General features: G+C 39.2%; 1 protein-coding gene across 10 annotated transcripts in view; it reads right to left on the bottom strand.

Moving 5' to 3' along the window:
• The window catches only part of ADAM22 (ADAM metallopeptidase domain 22), a 238,318-nt gene that overhangs the window by 187,426 nt on the left and 25,764 nt on the right, over positions 1-25,128 (bottom strand). For all 10 annotated transcript variants that reach the window (XM_061414358.1, XM_061414361.1, XM_061414360.1 and 7 more), the window contains exon 3: positions 11,790-11,866. In XM_061414358.1, coding sequence (XP_061270342.1) covers positions 11,790-11,866 — 77 coding nt within the window. The remainder of the gene's footprint in view (positions 1-11,789; positions 11,867-25,128) is intronic.

Raw genomic sequence — 25,128 nt, 5'->3', positions numbered from 1 at the left:
CTAAGCTCCCACAAGCTGTATGGTGCAGCCAAGGGGGGAAAAATGACTATTTTAAAATAAAAATTACATTTTGGGAAAATGTAATTTCCCAAAGTTGACTTAAAAACAAGTAGGTGAATACATCAATCCATCAAAGAACAGTTTATCAATGTCTTATTTATTAAAAGTATTACAGGACCAGTCAGGGTAAAGATAAGGACTTTAAAACATTAAAAATATATATGTGTGATTCCTATACTACAGAAGATAATGTTTCAGGGAATACTTTATAAGTGAAAATATCATTTTTATTGCTTTTATCTCTGATAAAAAAAAATACTAAGCCAGTTTCATGACAGTTGATGCAAAAATTCTAAACAATATAACAGCAAAACTAGTTTAGAAGTTAGTAATGGAGTACCGAAAAAAACTGGATCTTATCATTTTAAGCTAGAAATTGCCTTAAAATTAGTTGCAGCATTCTAAAATTGAAACCAGAATTTGTAAGTGGGCAACCTTCCCTTTTTGGAGGGGCAAGTTCCCCTAAAATATACTCGGAGTTCTCTGAACTCTGGGGAAATCTTGAAGCAGTAGAGAAAACCAATTACATTCACCTCAAGGTGTTAACTGCAGAGTTAAGCCACTACACATCTGTTGCTTCTCAACCTGCCCCAGTCCTGAAAACTATCTGTCCTTGCCTAAGCACAACATCAGAGGAAATTAGGAGCCAGAGGTAAAGCAGCAAGCCTGTGCAATCCTGATCTTTTCTACACCTCATGCAGGGGGAACGACTGTGACAAAGATGTATTTGGTGTTCTGGACCGTATGCCACACGGACTATTGTTTAAAGTTGAATAAGCCATCCTTTGAAAGCTCTTGGCAAGTCATGGGAGTCAAGTCAACATAACTCTGAAAGCAGGGGTTCAATTTCACCTTCTGAGAGTGGACGTCTCCGCTGCTTTTTACCTGGAAATAGAATGTAAGGTGCGCCTTGGACAGGAAAAAGAAAGAACTTCCTCTCTGCTCTGCCTGACTCTAAGTGGAGGATATGTCTTTGTGCATCTGGTGGCAGCACTGACCTTCACAAGAAGGACTGTGGACGGGTTTGGGCTTCTGGGTTCTTAGAGGGACCACTCCTGGCAGATGTTAGCAGCCATCACTTGCGGAGGATAGCTGTGTTCCTCAGAGCAGCTGTTAAGAGGTGCTATCTGAGGCAAGAATCGAGTGGCAAGACCAAAGAGTAGAGAACAAATCTCACAAACAGTTGAGGGAAAGAGACACTTGGAGATGGAGGCAATTCACAGCAGGAAAACCAGCAGCGACTTGTGCCATGGTAATTTAAATAAAAACAGGAAGTGTGATTCCCTTTTATAGTCACCAGTAGAAAGGCCAGAAACAATGAATTATCCAATATAACAATGTAGAGTGTATCCTCTACGGTCAAGAATAATTTCTCATAACAGGAACCATTAACATAATAAAACACAAAAAGTCAGTTAAGAAAATCTGTATGTTCTTTGCATTGATTAAAAAGGTATTCAAGAAAAGCTAATACTCTTTACTTTAAAAAAAAGGAAAAAACTTAAACAAGATATGGGATATTGGTCTAACATGATAAAGACTTTGTTGTTCAGTCACTCAATCGTATCCAACTCTTTGCTATCCCATGGACTGCAGTATGCCAGGCTTCCCTGTCTTTCTCCATCTCCCGAAGCTTGCTCAAACTCAAGTCCATTGAGTCAGTGATGTCATCCAACCATCTCATCCTATATCGTCCCCTTCTAATCCTGCCTTCAATCTTTCCCAGCATCAGGGTCTTTCCCAATGAGGCAGTTCTTCACATCAGGTGGCCAAAGTATTGGAGTTTCAGCTTCAGCATCAGTCCTTCCAATGAATATTCAGGACTGCTCTCCTTTAGGATTGACTGGTTTGGTCTCCTTGCAGTCCAAGGGACTCTCAACAGTCTTCTCCAACACCACAGTTCAAAAGCATCAATTCTTCAGCACTCGGCTTTCCTTATAGTCCAACTCTCACATCCATACATGACTACTGGAAAAACCATAGCTTGGACTAGAGGGACCTTTGTTGGTAAAGTAATGTCTCTGCTTTTCAATATGCTGTCTAGGTTTGTCATAGCTTTTCTTCCAAGGAGCAAGTGTCTTTTAATTTCATGGTTGCAGTCATCATTTGCAGTGATTTTGGAGTGTAAAAAAATAAAGTCTGTCACTGTTTCCATTGTTTCCCCATCTATTTGCCATGAAGTGATCAGATTGGATGCCATGATAAAGACTAGCTCTCAAAAATCAAGAATCAACATCCTGCTTAACAACAAATTCTAGAGATACTCCTATCATCAAAAGAACCAAGAGAAAAATGTTATTATCATCAAATAATAGAGTTCAGGAACTTCTAGAAAAAGCACTAGAGTGTGTAACAGTAATAACTATCATCTTGGAAAGAAAACTAAAGCTCTCATGATTTTCCAGTCATGTTACTATCAAACTAGAAAACCCAAAGAAACAATGAACAGCCATTAGCAATATTAAGAATGGTACCAGTAATTAATTATAAAATATCATGGAAAAAAATCTCCACAGTAGCAACAAAAAAACATAATTCCCACGAATATGTTCTACATGAAATGCGTAAGACCTACAAAAACCAAAGTACTAAATTTTACTGTGAGACAGAAAAAAAAGGCTCAAATTTAAAAAACAACAACAACAATCACAATGATATAGATGGAAAGACTTAGTACCATAAAAGGTGCACTTTTCTCAAATTAAATTATAGGTTTAGTGGCAGTCCAGTTAAAATTCTAAAAAGAGAGTGACAAAATTACCCTAAATTGCCAACTAAGAACAGGCAAAAATATCCTAAGAAATTTTGTGAAATGAAACTAACAAGAGAGGTTTCCATGCTTGGTGTTATAGGCAAAACACTCTCCAACATTTACTTTTAAATGTTTCCTACTTCTGTTTCACCAGAGATTATATCCTTTGCAACTATTTAGATTGATGAATAAATGTTTTAGATGTTAACTTAAACAGGTGTGAAATGTCATATAGTGTTTTTTTGTTGTCGTTAAGATAGTGTTAATATGCATTTTGAAATATGCACAAATGAGTAATTTGAAAAGACAAAAAAAAAAGCTATGATAAATAGTATAGTGGTACTAGGCCCAATAACTAATGAACAGATCTTTAGAAGAGATTGCCTTCAGAAGACAGTAAAATATACAAAAACTAAATATGATGAAGAAAGGATCATAAGTCAGTATGGAAATGAGTGAATAATGCAACTTATGGTATAAAAATATTAGTTATGTCTGCTTAAACTATTGTTCAAAGTCTTTCCTGTGGCCTAAAAGGATCCTTCTATTTTTTTACATGATTTGGGTCTCTCTCAGTTCAGTTCAGTCGCTCAGTCATGTCCAACTCTTTGCAACCCCATGAATCGCAACACGCCAGGCCTCCTTGTCCATCACCAACTCCCAGAGTTCACTCAGACTCACGTCCATCGAGTCAGTGATGCCATCCAGCCATCTCATCCTCTGTCGTCCCCTTCTCCTCCTACCCTCAACCCCTCCCAGCATCAGAGTCTTTTCCAATGAGTCAACTCTTCGCATGAGGTGGCCAAAGTACTGGAGTTGTGGCCCTTATGGTAAAGAATCCACCTGTAATGCAGGAGACCTGGGTTTGATCCCTGGGTTGGGAAGATCCCCTGGAGAAGGGAATGGCTACCTACTCCAGTATTCTTGCCTGATGAATTCCATGGACAGAGGAGCCTGGCAGGCTACAGTTCTTGGGGTCACAAAGAGTCAGACATGATTGAGCAACTAACACACACACCATCAACCTCATTTAATAACCTCTTGGCTCCTGTACCAATTTTCTAAGCCATCTTCCTGTCTCTCAAACACACTAAGCTTACCCCTGCCTCCAGGTCAAGACACGCACTGTTCTCTCTGCCCTTACAGTCAAATGTCATCTTCTTAGAGATGGCCTGATAACAACTGCTGCTTAAATTTAAAAAAAAAAAAAAACAGCAACAATCACAGTGATATGGATGGAAAGACTGCTCAGACAGCATCCTCACCTCCACATCAGGCACCTGCTATTAATGGCACTGTCACTCTCCAATATTACTTTGTTAACATGTTCATTGCTTTTTCTGACTAGAATACAGGCTCCCTAAGAACAGGATACTTGTTCACTCATTTCTATTGAAGGAAGATGAGGAAAGAAGAATTCTTACCATTTACTAAAGGTTTAAAAATGAACACACATGTATACATATTAATTACATACACATGTGTGTCTGAATTCGTGTGTGTTATGTACATACGTGTGTGTGCATCTTGTGTATACATACATGTGCACATATATTTTTATACACCTATGTGTGTGTACAAAATGAAGGTAAGGACCATTATTGATAAGAACTATTCAACACAGATTTGTGTTCTACACAATAATTTGTATTAAATGTACATATAAACAAATATTTGCCATAATGAATTATGTTAAACAAGATAGTTACAGATTTATTAGTAACAGTGAGAAATCTCTTATGTTATTCTTTATCATCATATAACACCATCATTTAATTATAATCTTATCCTCCTCACTTATTTTTATCCACACTGTAAACATCTTATTTACCACACTGAAGATAGGACATGGTTAAGTAAATGAGACTTCCAAACTTAACCTTCAGTTCCAAATTGAATTCATGTCCTGTCTTTTACTTATCTTGATGCCCAGTTTTATTGCAAATTCAAGAGTCCCAGTGGAAAGCAAGCATATGATTCCCCCAAATGAAAGAAGACTGGACTTGCCCATCTGAATAGAATTTGAGTGTTCTTTGTCTGAGCTTTCTCCTGTTTCTCCTCCCACCACATCCCCATCCCCATCCCCAAACCCTGGCTCTACATCACCTATCTGCATGGGCAACCCATCTACCGCCATCTACTGTTAGGTTTGAGTCTTTGGTGTCCTCCCTACCCCCAGTGCCCTGGTGAAGAAGGAAAAAAAGCTGACATAAGAGGGAGGTGGGAGCCTCAGGACATGGGGACACATGTACACCCATGACTGATTCATGTCAATGTATGGCAAAACCACCACAGTATTGTAAAGCAATTAGCCTACAATTTAAATAAATAAATAAAATTTTTAAAAATTGTAAATCAACTATACGTTAATAAAAGAATATTAAGTACAAAAAAGAATCAGAGTGAGAGAAACTATTTTTTGTTGTTACTGATGTAAGAAGATGAAGAGGAAACAATCTATTTAAAAAAGTCAAAATTTACAAGTTGGATCATCCTAAGATCTGATAGCTGGACAACAGAATCTCTTCCAAATGCACACACACTACTATATTTAAAATAGATAACCAACAAAGACCTACTGTATAGTACAGAGAGCTCTACTCAATAATCTAATAAGCTAAATGGGAAAAGAATTTGAAAAAGAATATAGATACATGTGTATGTGTATAACTGAATCCCTTTCTAGTACACCCACCTGAAACAGACATTGTTGATCAACTATAATTCCACATAAAATAAAATTTTAAAAAATCATCAACAAAAAAACAGATGGGTTCTCTCTTTACTGTTATGTTTCACATCCTAGAACAACCAACCACAGTTCACGTGGAATATTTGCTTCTTGCACGGTGTGGGGTGTGGGGTGTACATGAATGTGTATGTGTGGTTTACTTCTGTCAGGCCACCTATTGTAGAAAAAAATCAAGGAGTTCTATAAAAAAATGTTTCAGTATTTTTGCATTCCTTTACAGTTTAATCATCTACTTCTTAAAGAAGAAAGGAGAGTTACAGGAACAGACTTGGCCTGAATTGTTTCAATAATAGAGTTAAATGTCTTTATTAAGCCTTTTCTTTCTGAGGAATGGTTCACAGTAAAGTGTAACACCAGTTGCTGACCTCTGGAACAATCCAGTGTTGGCCTCGAGACTTGTTTGACCAGGCCAAATCAGGTCAGGACAGGCATATGTTTGGTTTTATTAACGTATCTGTCCAAAAGAGTGAAATTCCACAACTGTATGACCCCTTAAAGGCGTTGAGAACTGCTTCCCACCCTTCCTAGTCTTGATAACACAAGAACTGACTGTTCTTTTCATTTTTAACCATCCCATAGTCTTTATCTGCTGCCTGTATGAGTTAGGACCCAAAGATTGAACTATTATATAATTTGGTTACAGATAAACTTGCTTCCTGAACAAGAAGGAGTATTATATAATGACACTTTTTCTTCCTTCCAATCTAAAAATACATATTTTGGGGATCCATTCTGCAACTGGAATTCAGCTACACAAGGACTTGATTTGCCTCCAGTTTAAAACAAGAGGGAAAAAAAAAAGACCTATTCCACAGCCCTGGAATTGCTTCATAAAGCAAACAGCTTAGGTTGAAGAGTTCCCCAGATGGTGGAGTAGGAAGACCCTGGGCTCACCTCCTCTCAAGGGCATCCCAAAATGACAACTATTTACAGAGAAACCATTTATGTGAAAGACCAGAACCTACCATAAAAAACCTTCTACAGTTATAGATATAAAGGAGGAACTGCAAGGAGGCAGGTAGGAGAGGTGACAGTTGCCATATAGTTGAGACCCACAGCAGTGGGTGGGCAAACCATAAATGGGAGAAGAGCTATAACTGCAGAGATTGTCCCCTAGGAATGAGGAATCAGAGCCCCACACTGTGCTCCCCAGCCTAAGGGTCCAGAGCCAGGAAGGTGAACCTACAGAATGTCTGGGTTTAAAGGCCAGCAGGGATTACTTTTGGGGGAAGCCAGAGGGCTGAGGAAAATAGAAACTCCACTCTTAAAGGTCACATGCAAAATCTCACGTGCTCTGGGACCCAAGGCAAAAACAATAATTTGAAAGGAGCCTGCATCAGATCTACCTGATGATTTTGCAGTGTTCCAGACAGGAGACAGGAGGCACCGAGATGCTGGTGGCAGATATTTTGGGGAGCAAGTTTTGCCACGTGGACACTGGCCCTGGTGGGCACTATTCTGGAATCCTCCCTCTAGCTTATTAGCTCCAAGACCCAGCTCCGCCCGCCAGCCTGTAGGCATTAGTACTGGAACATCTCAGGCCAAGCAACTACCAGAAGGAGACACAGCGCCACCCACCAGGAGACTAGCTGCCTCAAGACCCACTGAGTCCATAGCCAATCCTGGACACGGCTTTGTGCATCCACCATGGGTCCCGGGACCTGGCTCCACATACCAGGCTGCAAACGTTCGTTCCAGAACATCAAGGGTCCTGGAGCCAGAGGTGCCGGGATTCTGCTCTGCCCACACCAACCCCAGAATCTTCTTCCCTGCCATGTTCCCTCCTCCCCAACCCTCAACATCCACCTCACCCTGCATCTGGCTCCATTCACCAGTAGGGAAACACAACTTCAGGACATCCTCGATCCCCCAGCACCTCTATCAGGAATTGGCCTCAACCAACAGTGACCCAGCACCAGTTCTGGGACCCCTGGATTCTGTAGCCAGAGACCCCAGGACTAGACCCTGCCCACCGACAAGCCGAATCAAGATTTGAGACATCTCAGGCCCCTCAGACAGTGGTCCTAGGGTCTAGCCCCACCCACCAGTCTTGGGACTCCCAGGGCCCTGCAGTCACAGCCCTCGGGACCCAGTTCCACTCACCAGTGAGCCAGCCCTACCCCTGGGAACCTTTGAGGTTCCACAGCCAACCTTGTCATTACCTGGCCCCACCAGCCAGTAGCCAGAAGCCTCCACACAAGGGGCAACCAACTGAACAGGGGGGCCAGTCATGTCAAGCAGCATGCCCACAGTAGTCAGCCCGCTATATCAGAAGCACCCACACAGCCCACAAAGGGAGAACCCTACAGCACAGAGCTGTGATGACCAGAGCTACTAGAACACTACAAAAGGCCAATTCTCCAACACTGGGAAAAGTAACTGATTCACCATATACACAGGATGAAATTTTGCATTTTCAACAACATAGATGGACCTAGAGCATATTATGCTTAAAGAAATCAGTCAAAGACAAATATTTTATGTTATCACTTATATGTGGAACCTAAAAAATTTAAAAAAAAATGAATCAATATGACAAAACAGAAACATATTTACAGATATCTAGGATAAACTAGTACCTGGAAAATCCCATGGACGGAGGAGCCTGGTATGCTGCAGTCCATGGGGTCACTAAGAGTCGGACACGACTGAGCAACTTCATTTTCATTTTTCACTTTCCTTCATTGGAGAAGGAAATGGCAACCCACTGCAGTGTTCTTGGCTGGAGAATCCTAGGGATGGGGGAGCCTGGTGGGCTGCCGTCTATGGGGTTGCACAGAGTTGGACACGACTGAAGCGACTTAGCAGCAGCAGCAGCAGAATAAACTAGTGGTTTCCAGTGGGGCTAGGGAAAAAGGGGGTGGGTAATACAGGGATAGAGGATTAAGAGATACAAATCACTACAAGGATATATTGTACAGCACAGGGAATATAGGTATTATTTTATAATAATGTCAAATGGAGTATGCTGCTGCTGCTGCTGCTGCTAAGTCGCTTCAGTTGTGTCTGACTCTTCACAACCCCATGGACTGCAGCCCACCAGGCTCCTCCGTCCATGGGATTTTCCAGGCAAGAGTACTGGAGTGGGGTGCCATTGCCTTCTCCGCAAATGGAGTATAATCTATGAAAATTTTGAAACACTATGTTGCATACCTGGAACTACTATAATATTGTAAACCAGATCTATCTCAATTTTAAAAACTTAAGAAGAAAAATTAAATTAAAAAGTATGTTAAATAAATATTATGATACCTATGAGTGAGAAAAAAGAAGGAAGGAAAGAAGGATAAAGAAAGCAGGAGAACGAAGTGGTTAGCAGCGATGGTGCTGCAGCGCCGGCTGCCCTGGAGTACTTGCTGGACGATCTTTGGGTCTGCAGAGGCTGTGCTCTGGGGTTTGAAGTCAATAAAAAGAAGCTGCCTCAATTTTTGTACTGCTATTTGTGAAGGTGTCACTTATAAGGAGCTTAAAAACCTCCTGAAGTCTAAAAAAATTATGTTAATTGATGTTAGGAGCCATGGGAAATTTATGAGTCTGGAAAAATCCCTGGGTCTGTCAATACCATTGGATGATGTAGGTGAAGCTCTACAGATGAACCCAAAGGACTTCAAAGAGAACTACAAAGAAGTAAAGCCATCCAAATCTGACAGTCTAGTGTTTTCTTGTTTAGCTGGAGTGAGAAGCAAGGTGGCTATGGTCACAGCAATATCTCTGGGCTTTAACAATGCTCAACACTATGCTGGTGGATGGAAGGAATGGGCAACCTATGAACTTTCAGAGAAGAAACAAGGAAATTGATTTTTGGAATATAAGCTGACCCTTTCCTTGTGTACATGCAGCCCAGAATAGTGGAATAGGCAAAAGAATAAAAATGTAGCCCTGGAAACAAAAAAAAAAAAAAAGAAAGAAAGCAACGGAAGAAGGGAGGGAGGGGAGAAGAGAAAGAAAGAAGGAAGGAAAAGCTTAAAGAGCAAAATAGTCAATTTTTCATCTTTCTGCTCCCTAACCAGCATAACCACAAGACAATATATAAAGTGAAACCATGAAATAAAAACCTTCTCCATAAAAATAAGGAAAAAACCCTTTGTATCAAATCATTCTAGATTATACAACATAAAGAAAATAGATACTTGACACCTATGTTTAATATAGATCACAGGCAAAAAAACAAAACAAAACACAGTCTGCATATTTCTCAGTCCAAACAATCTCTATTTATGCCATTTATGCCATTGTTTTATCCTTTGTACCGCAATAAGAATGGAGTTTCTTGCCCCTATCTCGAAAGAAATTTTGCTTCACCCTTACTATTCTAAGTTTCATGCTCTGATAAGTATGGCCATATGTGTTTCTCCCTCAGGAACAGAAAGCTTTAGGGCTCAGATGTCTCCAGAGGAAGTCAGGTGACTTGGGCAAGATGAATAAATATCCGTTCTTCATTGGGGTACTGAAAGTCAAGGCATTACACTGTCAGAAACCAGAAAACAAAGCAGGAGCTATTCCCAGGAACAGTGATTTAAAGGAAGGATGGGAAAGAGTCATTAAATTAAGAGTCTTTCCAAACCATACCCAGACTTTCCAAATCATACCCAGATACATATCTCCACTTTTAGAAGCCAGTCCCAAACACTTGCCCTCTTCCTCTTTTTTATTTTATGTTTTGTTTTGGTCACACTGCACAGCATATGGGATCTTAGTTCCCAACCAGGGAATTTCCCCTTGAAATGGAAGCTCAGAGTCTCAACCATGGTACCACCAGGAATCCCTGACATCTTTCTTTTTTGCTGCTTCATTCTTCCCCAACTGACAGCCTCCACTCTCATCAGTCATCTCCTCTATCTCCTGGCCTACTCCAGCCTTTGGTTTCTATGTCAATATGACTTCCCATTCTAGAATTTAGTGCCTATCTTGTGGTAAGGATACATCAGTAAAGGAAAATAAATCTCAGTCCTCAAGGAGCTTAAATTCTAGTGGGAGGAAAAAGACCAACAACAAAAATTAGTTAAAAATTAAAATATAGAGAACTAGTTGACCATACAACAATGCTGCTCAGCAAATTTTTGACCTGCAAACATGTCCATTTCATGAGTCAAACTTTATATCAAATGGTGATAATATTATTTTTAAAATTAAGCAGGGAAGAATAGGTAGTAGGGTGGATAGGGAGGTAAGTACATAGACGGTAACTTAAAACAAGGCAATCAGTCTCCAAGTGGTAAAATTATATGAGATGGTTTTTCTGCTCTTTCATTATTCTTCTAAGGAGCATGCATTCCTTCACAATGAGTTTTTTTAAAAAACTTTATGATATCAAAATTGCTGAAAAACTGAAATGAGTCATTGCTATTTTAGCCACTAAGTTGTGTCTGACTCTTGTGACTCCACGCACTGTAGCCTGCCAGGCTTCCCTGTCCATGGGATTTTCCAGGAAAGAATAATGGAGTGGGTTGCCATTTCCTTTTGTAGGGAATCTTCCTAATCCAGGGATCAAAGCTGCATCTCCTGCATCGGCAGGCAGATTCTTTACCACTGAGCCACCAGAGAAGCCCAAAATGCATCAAATAACCATCAATTTTACAGTATTTACATCAAGGAAGAATATAAGACAGATCATATTAACACAATCTTATTCACGCCCTATGAAATTGGAAAGTCACACCCTATGAAATTGAAATTCATGCCCTAAAAAACACTGTGTAGTATAAAATATCTAACATATTATGTTCTAAACCATGAATTTTAAAAATAAAAAATAAACTATTTTAATCAGTACTGTAGAAATACAAATTTGTTACACTTTTTAATATACATGAATCAAAGAACAAAACAGTGCAAAATATTAAAGTATTTCCCTCAATTTTACATACTTGAAACTGTTATACTTGTTCAATTTCAAGTGGATATCCATTTTCTGTTATTTACCAGACTTTATAACTTATAGTCAATAGGTACCATAGTTTTAAATGTAGCATTTCACTGTTATTGGAGAATGAACTGGCAACCCTCTCCAGTATTCTTGCCTGAGAAATCCCATGGACAGAGGAGCCTGGTGGGCTATGGTCCATGGGGTCGCAAAGAGTCGTACTTGACTTAGTGACTAAACAACTACAAACTGTTACAGAAGATGAAGCAAAATGTAGGAAGCAAACAAAACTTTACAGAAGGATAAGAAAGTAGATTCAATGTGTATCTAAAAACAGTGCATGCAGCTCAGGAAAGACTTACTGATTTAGCAGGACATCAAGAATAAAAGATGTTCCAAAGGCGTCCAGCTGGAAGCTTGCCTGGTCAACATGAGTCAACTGTAATATCAAAAAGATAAGAGGAATTTAATACGCACCCATGGAGATCTGATGATAAGTGTATCTCATGATCCTCTGAAAGTTTTATAATATTAATTAGAAAATCAATTCAACATGGAAGTGAAATAAAAACAAAGTAAAACTTTACCTTCTTTGAAGCCATTCACTAATCTAAAGTACCACTTAACCAAGGAAGGCAAGTACCCTCCCTTTCTGCTTTATCTCAAGTGACTAAATATTTCATTTCCAAGAAGACTGAACTACATTTCATTCTGGTTTAAATGACTGACTCCTTTAAAATTAAGCTTTGCATATTAAAAAAGAAATAGGGAAAATAAGTTAATGCCAGACTAGATTAGTATGATGAATGTGATCTATTATAAGGAAGACATCTAAACTTCTAAAAAACCCTTTTCATCCTATCTCAAATACATACTTTAAAAGTAATAGTTCAGTTCTAATTTACCAAATTGGATTTCATCAAGGTTTCTGCAATTTCTAAGAGAAAAACTGAACCCTCACCCATTTACTGCAAATATCACCCATTAAAATTTTACTGGGAAAACCCATCACTATTTCCTATGCCATTTTAGGGACTCCCAGAGAAAATCACAAGGGATTCTAAAAAACATACACTGTTACCAATAATATTAACATATTGAATAACCACATGCATTAACTGAAAAGAGTAAGCAAAACTATTTATTCCAACTCTTCATATAACAGAACTACACCTAAGCAGTAGAACTATAATAGCATCCAAAATTTCTACAGTAAGCATGTATAATTCCTGCAGTAAGCATGTATAATTCCTTCAGTAAAAAAAGCAAACACTATTTTAGAAATGTAAACCATCTGAGCAACTGTATTTATGTAGCATGTGAGGGAGATGGTGGTGCTGCTCCCCAAGAACCAGAGCATCTCAGTAAGGGTCGTCCTAGGATTCCGTGGGACACAAAAGGCACCTCAACCATACCTGGGATTTCCACTCTCATCAAACTACGGTATCAGGAGAAAGGAGAGAGCTTAATAGTCATAAAGCTTTCTGGACTCAAAGGACAGCCCTTCAGTTTTAAAGTCTTTGAAATAAATGAGTGTGGGAGAATGCTAACACATTCTGATCCTCATGAAATCCCAAGGGTGAAGAACTCTCTGGATACTTCTTAGCCTCATTAAACATTCAACCCCCTAACTATTCACTGTTCCCAATTAACACCCTGGTTATTACCAAATTCTGACTTCTCTTCTATGATAGTTCTTGGAGCCACACCTTACTCTTCATTTCCATGTATGCCACAGCTCATTTCTCTCTGATCTTTCTAAAACTGACACTACCATGTGAAAATAGATAGCTAGTAGGAGGCTGCTGCATAACACAGGGAGCTCAGCTCAGTGATCTGTGATAATCTAGTGAGGTGGGATGCGGGGTGAGGTGGGAGGGAGGATCAGGAGGGAGGGGATATATGTATGAGTGCTCAGTTGCTCAGCTGTATCCGACTCTCTGTGACCCCATGGACTGCAGCCTACCAGGTTCCTCTGTCCATGGCGTTTTCCAGGCAGGAATACTGGAGTGAGTTGCCATTTCCTACTCCAGGGGATCTTCTCAACCCAGGGATCAAACCCATGTTTCTTGCATGCCCTGCATTGGCAAGCAGATTCTTTACCACTAGAGTCACCTGGGAAGCCTGAATAAATATATATATACATATAGCTGATTGACATTGTTGTATTGCAGAAACTAACAACACTGCAAAACAATTATGCTCCAATTAAAAAAAAAACAAACCTGACTCCTTACCAAAATAAAATCCTAACTATAAATCCTATATTTTCTACTGCATCAAATACAAACTTTATCTCTCTGCATATCAAGAGCCTCCACAATCATCCCCACCTCGGACATAAAGCAAACAAGTCCCAAGGGACCCAGTCGTATCCCGTTCACACTCAGTTCTCTCTTCTACTCTTTAATTCTACAAGTTTTGTACATTCCAACCTTTTATGTAGCTTTCATGACTTGTGCTTTTAAAAACCAGACCCTGAGGTGGTGATCTTTACCAAGGCCATTTCCCAGAAGTGGCTCTACCCACCTTTCAAGACTTCCCTGGTGGGGCTTCCCTGGTGGCTCAGTTGGTAAAGAATCTGACTGCAATGCACGAGACCCAGGTTCAATCTCTGGATCAGGAAGATTCCCTGGAGGAGGAAATAACAACCCACTCCAGTATTCTTGCCTAGAAAATTCTATGGATGGAAGAGCTTGGCAGACTACAATCCATGGGGTTGCAAAGAGTTGGACATGACTGAGTGACTAACACTTCAACACTTACAATTTGTATTAATTCTGTCTAATTCTAATATTTTCTTTTTCCTGCAGCTTCAGTTTACAGCTGGTACTTTTATTTTATTGACCTCACTCAAGTCCCAAGGAGAAACCCGTGGCTTGAATTCAAAAAAGAAATCTATTGACAGCATGGTTAACTGCTGTTTAGTGAAAAATGTTTGTATTATTGATAGTAAAAGGAGCAGGATTGTATTAATAGTGTTTTAGTGTAAGACAGGCTTCCTTAGACTTTATGCAAATTGGTTCACTCAACAGATATCTTCTGAGAGTCTACCAAGTGCTGGAATGCTTTTGATTTGGGGCCAAAGTGGTGAAGAAGGCTGCCCATGTTTCCCCTCTAGTGGGGCTTATCCTCTAGTGGAGGGAGACAGAAAGTGACAATTAAATAAAATGACACAAAGTGAAAAATAAATTTAGAATATAAACACACTGTTTTCAGATTTAATAAAACAGGGTAAACAGGAACCAGGATAGATGGGGTTCTAGGTGGTATGGAGGCCTCTCTGAGGAGGTAACATCTGGGTGATGACCTGAATGATTAAAAGGGATCTACGATAGATAGAATAACAGCCCCCAAAGATGCCCACACTGTAATCTCTGGAACCTATGAACATGTTACCTCACATGGCAAAAGGGCTTCGAAGATGTGGTTAAGTTAAGGACCTTGAGATGGGGAGTATATTTGATTATCCAGGTGGACCCACTGTAGTCACCCCAGTCTTATAAAGGTCAGAGTCAGAGAAGGAAATGTGATGGGGATTCTCTAGGCAAGAATACTGGAGTGGGTTGCCATGCCCTCCTCCAGGGGATTTTCCCATCTGAGGGATAGAACCCAGGTCTCCCACATTGCAGGCAAATTCTTTACCATCTGAACCACCAGAGAAGCCCAAGAATACTGGAGTGGGTAGGCTATCTCTTCTCCAGGGAACTTCCTGACTGTGGAATTGAACTGAGGTCTCCTGCACTGCAGGCGGATTCTTTACCAGCTGAGCTACCAGGGAAGCCCTGTCATAGTGGAAGTAGAGATTAAACTGAGGTGAGAAATAGACCACATGCCAAGGAATGTTGGCAGCTCTAGAAACTAGAAAAAGGAAAAAGTTAGAGCCAGTTTTCCCCTGGAGCCACCAGAAGGAGCATAGCCCTGAGAACACCTTCATTTTAGCCTTTTAAGACCCAATTCAGGCTTCTGATCTCCAGAACTGCAAGAAAATAATTCCGTTGTTTTAACATGAAGTTTTCAGTACAACATGTTACGGCAGCCATGGGAAACTAATGTAGCATCACTAGCATTGTCCCTGAACATTTAGAAAAATAACTCCAATAACAAGTTGACTGCATCAGTATTCAATGTCATTTTCCTCCATGGCTTGGTTAAAAACCAAGGCACTTGCAACAGTGACACTCACAAACAAGGCACTGACACTCAACTCCAAACACAGAGGGACTTCCCTGAAGGTATAGTGGCTAAGAATCCATGCTCTCACTGCAAGGGGTGCAAGTTCAGTTCCTGGTCAGGAAACTAAGATCCCACATGCCAAGCTGTGTGGCCAAAACAAAAACAAAAAACAGACAAACAAATAAAAGTCCAAATATAGGACTTCCCAGCCAAACCAAACTTGCAGTGGTGATCACTGAAATACACATTAGTCTTTTTTTTTCTTGCATTCTGGATAATCTTCTACCACTCGGGTATTTATAATCCCCATATGTCTGACTTAACCAGTAGGCCAAGGAGAAGAAACATATTTACTTCTTCAGGTTAGCTTGGAGAAATACTAAATTAAGTAGAATTACACTGAATTCAGGCAATATTAACAATCCAGCTTATTACTCAACACTTTTGAAGTGAGCCAGGACGGCTCACAGAAAGTTAATCTTAAACCTTACCTTCTTAGCTCAAAGGAAAAGAAAATATTTAAGAAGAGAGAACTAATCTACTCAAGATTTGCCTCTTTATTTCGGTGGGGGAATGCCTAACATATATTGCTCCCCGAATTCTAATATTTATTTACTTTAACTAGAAGATTCAAAGGTAGCAATGACTCTTAGAGACATTTGAAAATTATTATTTTGCAGAAATGCACTTTTTCAAATTACATGTAAGAATGACTTGTGATTTTAAAATCTTAAATGCTTCGTTACCATAGAATAATATTGAGAGAACCCTTGGAGCTCATTTAAAGTACATCCTTATTTTACAAATAAAGAAACTGAGGCATGTGGGCAATGTCATTTCCAAATCATATTGGCAGTAGGGCAGCGTTTCACCTCCTGGCGGGTCTTTCCCACCACACTTCATCTCTTTGCTTTCATTCTGCACTTTTTGGAGGTGCTTGCAGATTTTCCTGGGTTCTAAAGTGCACTTTTAGAGCATATGAGAAGACAATCAAACCATGACAAACAATCTTTGGAACTCTTGATTCCATCAGAAAAGTCAAAAACATTACCACATCTGACACAAACTACAACCTTAGAAATTAAGAATTATAGTTTACAACACACATAGAAACCAATTTTTAAGGGAAAAAAATTACAAAGGTAATGGTGAAATGTTTGTGTTTTAAGCAGTGAGGCTGACTTTGATCATAGCTGTGAAAAAAGACGGAGGGAAAAAAATGGAAAAATATAAAATAACTAACCAGATGGCAATAAAACTTAATAAATCAATATAATTACATAAGGATAATTTAAATTTCAAATTTCAAAAATGAATCATAGGATTTTAGGACCAGAAAACCTGATACAATCCCCAGATTGAGGCCTATTTATTATTCACGGGCAAGAGCTAACATTTAAATGTGAAGTTAATATAACCTCCATGCTCCTCGTGCATTTTGCTTCTTGGCAGCCTGTCTTTTTCTCTTCAGTTCTCCCAGAGCCAATGAACTAGGGCCAACCTACAGAATCCAAAGAGCAGCTATAAATTAACTTTTCAAGCTTGTGTTATTTACAACCTCTTTTTTAAAACAAAAATGCACTAAAACTTTCACAGTAGAATCAGAACTTTGACACAAGGAGAAAGACAGGCAGTCGGATTTTTAATTAAGCCAACCTAAAAAATGAATCCATGAATATTAATGGAGTGAGAATATTACCAGTCAAACAGAATTGTGCAACAGGATACTTCTGTAAATAATTAACAAAATTAAAAAGAAGTCTTCAATGCATGTAACAGAGTCTTCAGCTATTCTGCATCCTAAATTCCTTTTGACATTTTATTGCTTCTACTTTGTTTTTTAAAAAATACAAGTGCAATTTTTTGCATCCAATACTTTGAGTTCAATAAAAAACAAAAATGCCACTAATTAATTTTATCTATTTTCCCTGTTTTTCTACATCAGACAAGGCAACTGAAGAATCACCATAACCTCTCTGTATTTACTCCACTGCCTTATGTGAACTTCTAACAAAACAGCTCAAAGAGACTGATATAGCTTATTAACATTAAGATCCCTCATTCTAGAGTTTCCTATAACCACATCAATAATATCGTTTTCCCCTGTCTACTTAGTTAAGATATGGAACGTACTGCAGCAGAATTGTATAACAACAGCATTTTTAACAGAGCATTATACTCAGTAGATCTACTTAAAACATAAATTAATAGAATATATGTGAGAACATTAGCGCTTTCTATCCATAATTCTATATCTATGACTCTATGTTAAATACCTTCCTCTTTTCATCTGGTCAACTCAATCATACCCATAGTTGTCATAATCTACACTATATTTGACAACTTTACATACTTTCTTTAACCACAGTGTTCTTAAAATCCAACCTTCTACATTTAACATTGTAAGAACCAAATAGTATTCAACAACAGAACATGTTAAAACAAAATGAAAGAAAACAAAAAAACATAGCCTTTAAAGCCAAGCAGACTGGTTTGAATTCTAGGTCTTTCATTTATTAATGGAACAAATTGGGAAAATTGTTTAATGTCTCTGAACTGAAAGTCTCTGCCTCTAAAAGACCAAAAATAATAATAAACATTCTATAGCTTTATTGTGAAAACTGAAGGATAAGTTACAATGTATTCAACCTTTGTGGAGCACTGACCATACCTCAGGAAATACACAGGGCCTTGGGAAAATAAAGAAGAGCCAGACGTGGCCCCAAGAAAACTCACAGTCAAAAAAAGAAATCATTAACCAAAGTATTACAAAATATTTCAAAGTCCAATAATCAGTTCAGTTCAGTTGCTCAGTTGTGTCCAACTCTTTGCAGCCCCATGGACTGCAGCATGCCAGGCTTCCCACCATGCCAGGCTCCTATCACCAACTCCCAGAGCTTGCTCAGATTCATGTCCATCAATTTGGTGATGCCATCCAACCATCTCGTCCTCTGTTGTCCCCTTCTTCTCCCACCTTCAATCTTTCCCAGCATCAGGGTTTTTTCTAGTGAGTCAGTTCCTCGCATCAGGTGACCAAAGTATTACAGTTTTAGCCTCAGCATCAGTCCTTCCAATGAACATTCAGGACTGATTTCCCTTAGGATTGACTGGTTGGATCTCCTTGCAGTCCAAGGGACTCTCAAGAGTTTTCTCCAACACCACAGTTCAAAAGCATCAATTCTTCAGTGCTCAGCTTTCTTTATAGTCCAACTTTCACATCCATACATGACTACTGGAAAAACCATAGCTTTGACTAGATGGACCTTTGTTGGCAAAGCAATGTCTCTGCTTTTTAACATGCTGTCTAGGTTGGTCATAGCTTTTCTTCCAAGGAGCAAGTGTCTTTTAATTTCATGGCTGCAATCACCATCTGCAGTGATTTTGGAGCCCAAGAAAATAGTCTGTCACTGTTTCCATTGTTTCCCCGTCTATTGGCCATGAAGTGATGGGACCGGATGCCATGATCTTCATTTTCTGAATGTTGAGTTTTAAGCCAGCTTTTAACTCTCCTCTTTGACTTTCATCAAGAGGCTCTTTAGTTCTTCACTTTCTATCATAATGATGGTGTCATCTGTGTATCTGATGTTATTGATATTTCTCTTGGCAATCTTGACTCCAGCTTGTGCTTCATCCAGCCTGGCATTTTGCATGATGTACTCTGCATATAAGTTAAATAAGCCAACAGAAGAGAAGACTCTACACGTGGACATCACCAGATGGTCAATACTGAAATCATTGATTATATTCTTAGCAGCCAAAGATAGAGAAGCTCTATACAGTCAGCAAAAAGAAAACTGGGAAATGACTGTGGCTCAGATCATGAACTCCTTATTGCCAAATTCAGACTTAAATTGAAGAAAGTAGGGAAAACCACTGGATCATTCAGGTATGACTTAAATCAAATCCCTTAGAATTATACAGTGGAAGTGACAAATAGATTCAAGGGATTAGATCTGATAGAGTGCCTGAAGAACTATGGATGTAGGTTCATGACACTGTACAGGAGACAGTGATCAAGACCATCCCTAAGGAAAAAAAAAATGCAAAGGGGGAAAACAGTTGTCTGAGGAGGCCTTACAAATAGCTGTGAAATGAAGAGAAGTAAAAGGCAAAGAAGAAAAGGACAGATATATCCATTTGAATGCAGAATTCCAAAGAACAGGAAGAAAAGACAAGAAAACCTTCCTCAGTGATCAACGCAAATAAATAGAGGAAAACAATAGGATGGGAAAGCCTAGAGATCTCTTCAAGTCCAATAACGGATATACGTAAAAAATACAACAGCAGACCTCTGACCATAGGATTACACAGAGTTGAGGAGGTACTCCTCAGACCAAGAATGCAGGGGAGAGCACTCCTAATAAAGGACCTACAAAGACACAAAAATAAAAAATAACTCAGTACATTCAAGGATTGAAGGAAATCGTACATTCCTGAGAAAGAGAATCGGAGGCATCTATTGTAGGAGAACAGGCTAGAACCCCAATGGCAAAGAATTTCCAAACCAGTGGTTGTCAATCCTGATTGCATATTGAACCAGTGAACCAGTGAAGTTACTCAGTCCTGTCCGACTCTTTGTGATCCCATGGACTGTAGCCTACCAGGCTCCTCCATCCATGGAATTTTCCAGGCAAGACTACAGGAGTGGGTTGCCATTTCCCTCTCTGGGGGATCTTCCCAACCCAGGGATCAAATCCAGGTCTCCCGCATTGCAGGCAGACACTTTACTGTCTGAGCCACCAGGGAAGCCCGCATATTAGGCTACATATGCGGCCCTAAGATTGCACATTAGACTTACTCAGAAAGCTCTTTATTTATTTTTATTATGTATTTATTTACTTTTTTGGGGAGTATAATTGCCTTACAACGTTGTGCTAGTTTCTGCTGTACAATGAAGTGAATCAGCCACATGTATGCATATATCCCCTTCCTCCTGATCTCTCAACCTCCCTCCCATTCCCTCCATCCCACCCCTTTAGGTCGTCATAGAGCAACAAGCTGAGCTCTCCGTGTTACACAGCAGCTTTCCACTAGCTATCTATTTAGAACATAGCATTGTATATACGGCAATGCTACTCTCCCAATTCGTCTCACCCTCTTCTTTCCCTCTGCATCCACAGCCTCTGTCTGCATCTCTATTCCTTCCCCGTAAATAGGTTCATCCATACCATTTTTCTAGATTCCATATATATCCATTAATATATGATGTTTGTTTTTCTCTTTATGACTTACGTCACTCTGCGTGACAGACTCTAGGTCTAGCCACGTCACTACAAATAACCCAGTTTTATTCCTTTTTATGGCTGAGTAATATTCTATTCTACATATGGAGCACATCTTCTCAGAAATATTTTTTTAAAAATACCAATGCCTGAGCCCCAAACTCAGAGATTCTAATTCTTTTAGTCTAGAATGGATCCTGGGCATCAGTATTTTTCAAAGAGCTACCCTGTGATTTCTGATGGTGGCCAAGGGTTCAGAACCACTAGCATAAAACAATGTAAGAAATGTACTCTTTATCCTGGAAACAATAACAAACGGATGAAAAAGCCTTTGAGATGATAGATGTTCGATAAATAGCTCCTTTCCCATCTCCTCACAGTTTATGACAAAATATGTTTAGTTTTGAAATAATGATCTACTTACCAAATTCTCACATATTTCTTGCAAGAAAAATGTATGTTGTTTTGACAATTTACTGCTTGAATTTTGTTGTTGAATTCAACCAAAATAATAAATGTTTTAAAGTTTAAAAAAAGGGGGGGGGGGACAGTAGAAAAGGCAAAAAAAAGAAAAAGAGATAAACTGAAAGCCAAGAAGTTTACAGAAACATCTCTACAAGCACCTTAGAATACTCTTTTGCACAGAGCAGGCTCAAAAAAACTAAAAAAAAAAAAAACCTAAAAAAAAAGAAGAAGAAGGAAAAGGAGCACTAGATTGGAATTCCCACGAAAATTTTTAAAGAGCTCTCCATGCAGGTCTAACAAGTAATCAATTACCATGGAATTCCTCTCTAGTTGAACTTGCTCTATAATGCAAATACCAATTCTTGCTACTATTTGCTGTGAAAAACTTTACAACTGATGCAAACATGTCCCATTGTTGTGGGCATGCACCTGTTTAGGGATGTGTTATCCAAGAACAAAGATTATGTTATGCAGATCTCAGCACCAAGGAACACAAGGTGAAGCCACACATACCATCAAAAAAAAAAAAAATGGTTCTTCTTAGATAAGTTCATTTTATAAAATTTTATATTGGAGTATAGTTGATAAAAAATTCTGTGTTAGTTCAGGTCTACAGCAGAGTGATTCAGTTATACACATCTTAGGAGGCACACTCTGAATTAGCCTTACTGAGTTTCCAGTTCTGATGTCACTGAAAGCCCTCGATTCTGTGATTCCTGGTGGCCAAGGACCCTTCTCTCCAGTGGCTGCTGCTCCAACAAGCTGGGGTGGGAGGGTGCTGTGCAGACACTGGCATCAGCTCTGATTTTCTCATCTCCATTCAGGAAGTTAGGCAGCCTCATTACCTATTTATGCTCTGCTATATTCTGATAAATCAGTCTCTCCATCATCTTGGCCATTAACTGCCCATTACTAGGACTTCATTTTGGTCCTGAACAAGAAAATGCTTACTCACACAAGCCTGAAAGTAGAAGCAGATCTTTATTATCTTTAGCAGCCTGAGAACAATACAATATGTAGTCATATTGAGCTGTAATTAAATCCGAATGCAAGGAACCCCAATGTTTGAATGCAATAAAATCAGCAGACAACAACATCCCACAGATGAACCAGTCCTGGGAAACTGATCAGATCAGATCAGTCGCTCAGTCATGTCCGACTCTTTGCGACCCCATGAATCGCAGCACGCCAGGCCTCCCTGTCCATCACCAACTCCCGGAGTTCACCCAGACTCAAGTCCATCGAGTCAGTGATGCCATCCAGCCATCTCATCCTCCGTCGTCCCCTTCTCCTCCTGCCCCCAATCCCTCCCTGCATCAGAGTCTTTTCCAATGAGTCAATTCTTCTCATGAGGTGGCCAAAGTACTGGAGTTTCAGCTTTAGCATCATTCCTTCCAAAGAAATCCCAGGGCTGATCTCCTTCAGAATGGTCTGGTTGGATCTCCTTGCAGTCCAAGGGACTCTCAAGAGTCTTCTCCAACACCACAGTTCAAAAGCATCGATTCTTCGGCGCTCAGCCTTCTTCACAGTCCAACTCTCACATCCATACATGACCACAGGAAAAACCATAGCCTTGACTACACGGACCTTGGTTGGCAAAGTAATGTCTCTGCTTTTGAATATGCTATCTAAGTGGTCATAACTTCCTTCCAAGGAGTAAGCATCTTTTAATTTCATGGCTGCAGTCACCATCTGTAGTGATTTTGGAGCCCAGAAAAATAAAGTCTGATACTATTTCCACTATTTCCCCATTTATTTCCCATGAAGTGGTGGGACCAGATGCCATGATCTGATACTTTCCCTTAACCCAAGAAAGGCTTAGGAGAAAGATTACATGTCTTCCTGGTCCCACTGCTGACCTGACATTTCATTTATGGAGCTACTAAAACTTTCTCATTTTGTTTCTCCCCAAATGGTAACTAAAAATAGTATGAATTACAGGATGCTGCGAGAAAAATACTTTAAAATTTTTGTTTATGGTGAAAAAATAGATAAAAGCTTGCTGCAAAGCATAATGTAACTACTGAGAGCTAAATAAGAGACAGGTAAAAAGAACAGAGGACGGGAGAGGCAGTTAAGCTATTATATTATCAAATGAATGACTAGTCAGTTCAGCTCTAAATCGGATAATTTTAAAAGCAGGCCTGGAAATAAAGGTTGTCTCTGCCAGCTGGGTCACAGTCCTTCCTGGAGGCAACTTCAGAAAGAGGTCAAGTCCAAAGAATAAAATTAGGAATGGTGAGTTCTTCACATCAAGATTCACTTCAACCAGTTGTTATGTGAATGGATTTTTCTTTGCTTGCTTGCTTAATTTCATCTTCCTTTTATGGATATCAGAGGCATCTGAGAATTAAGGCTCATACATGAAAGGGCCAGCTCCCAGAATTAGAAGAAAGACATCACTGACCAAAATGTCATGATGAATACTGGTACACAAGAATTCCATGGCATTTTCTTTAAGAAAAAATTTACATAAGGTAAGAAAGTTTTTTCTCTCCTAGAACTAAAGACTAACACTACATAATTATAGAGACTTTCTGCTCACACACACACACACACTCACATAATATATATATATATATATACATACACACACACACATATATATGTATATATATACATACTAAACTTCAAAAGGACCAGATTCTTTCTTTACTATTTCAACTCTAAAAGTTTTCCAAAAACATATGCTTATGCTTAGTTGCTCAGTCGTGTCTGACTCTTTGAGATCCCATAGACTGTAGCCCACCAGGCTCCTCTGTCCATGGGGATTCTCCAGTCAAGAATACTGGAATGGGTTGCCATGCTGTCTTCCAGGGGATCTTCCCAATCCAGGGATCAAACCCAGGTCTCCCACATTGCAGACAGATTCTTCACTGTCTGAGCCACCAGGTAAGCCCTTCCAAAAACTTAGCTGAGAAAAATCTAAGTAAAACATTTCAAGAACAATGATTCAGCATAAAAGAAAAAGAAAAAAGAGAAGTCTCTAAAATTAAGGATCCTCAAAAGATGTTTGTTTTTTACCTGCAACTTGATAGATAATGCTTTCTTTATTGGGACATAAAATGAATAAAAAACCGCTGCAAAACGACCTATTTATTTTTGGGGATTCCCAAGTAGTTAGAATGAAGATTGGTTGGAAGAACATACCAGTTACCTCAATTATCATCGTTCCAAAGTGAAGGAAGGAATGGATATGTGTGTGTGCATTTGCATGTGTGTATGTGTGTGTATGTGAGAGAGAAAGAGAGATTGAGAGCAAGCATCCAGATTACCAGTCATCACTGAGGATCACTGAGGGAACCATGTCTCAAAATCACAACTTCTTTCAATGCACACATAGGTTACAACATAGCAAGAATCTGCTATGGAGATTCAGTATGACATGAATGTGTCCAGCAAATTCTTAAACTGATGGGCTTCAACATACTACCAGTTGGTGTCTCCAAGCTGCTTTGAAGAGTAACTCCTTGCCCTTAAATTACAGGGGAATTGAAAAAAAAAACAACACTCATGGTGCATGTTTATTAGAAAATACAAATGAGAAAAATTTTGTTACATGTATCTAGTCTCTAGTCTCTTTTGGATATAAACTTCAAAAGCATCTGAATTTAAACAAATATACAACACTGTAAAGCAATTTTCTTCCAATTTAAAAAGAAAGAAAGAAATTAAAGAGTGAAAATTTTAAAACACGTTATTAGGAACTATTTAAAAGGTAGCAAAACAATGAAATTACTCTATTGGACAACAGTAATAAAAGAAACTCTAGAAATTACTTTTTCTTACATTTCCATTATTTATTGGCACTAGTGGCTACTGGCCCCTATGATAAGTA

This window comes from Bos javanicus, chromosome 4 (genome assembly GCF_032452875.1).
Source record: "Bos javanicus breed banteng chromosome 4, ARS-OSU_banteng_1.0, whole genome shotgun sequence".
NCBI lineage: Eukaryota > Metazoa > Chordata > Mammalia > Artiodactyla > Bovidae > Bos > Bos javanicus.
The sequence above is the reverse complement of the archived record's forward strand: the minus strand, read 5'-3'. Positions and strand labels throughout refer to the sequence as shown.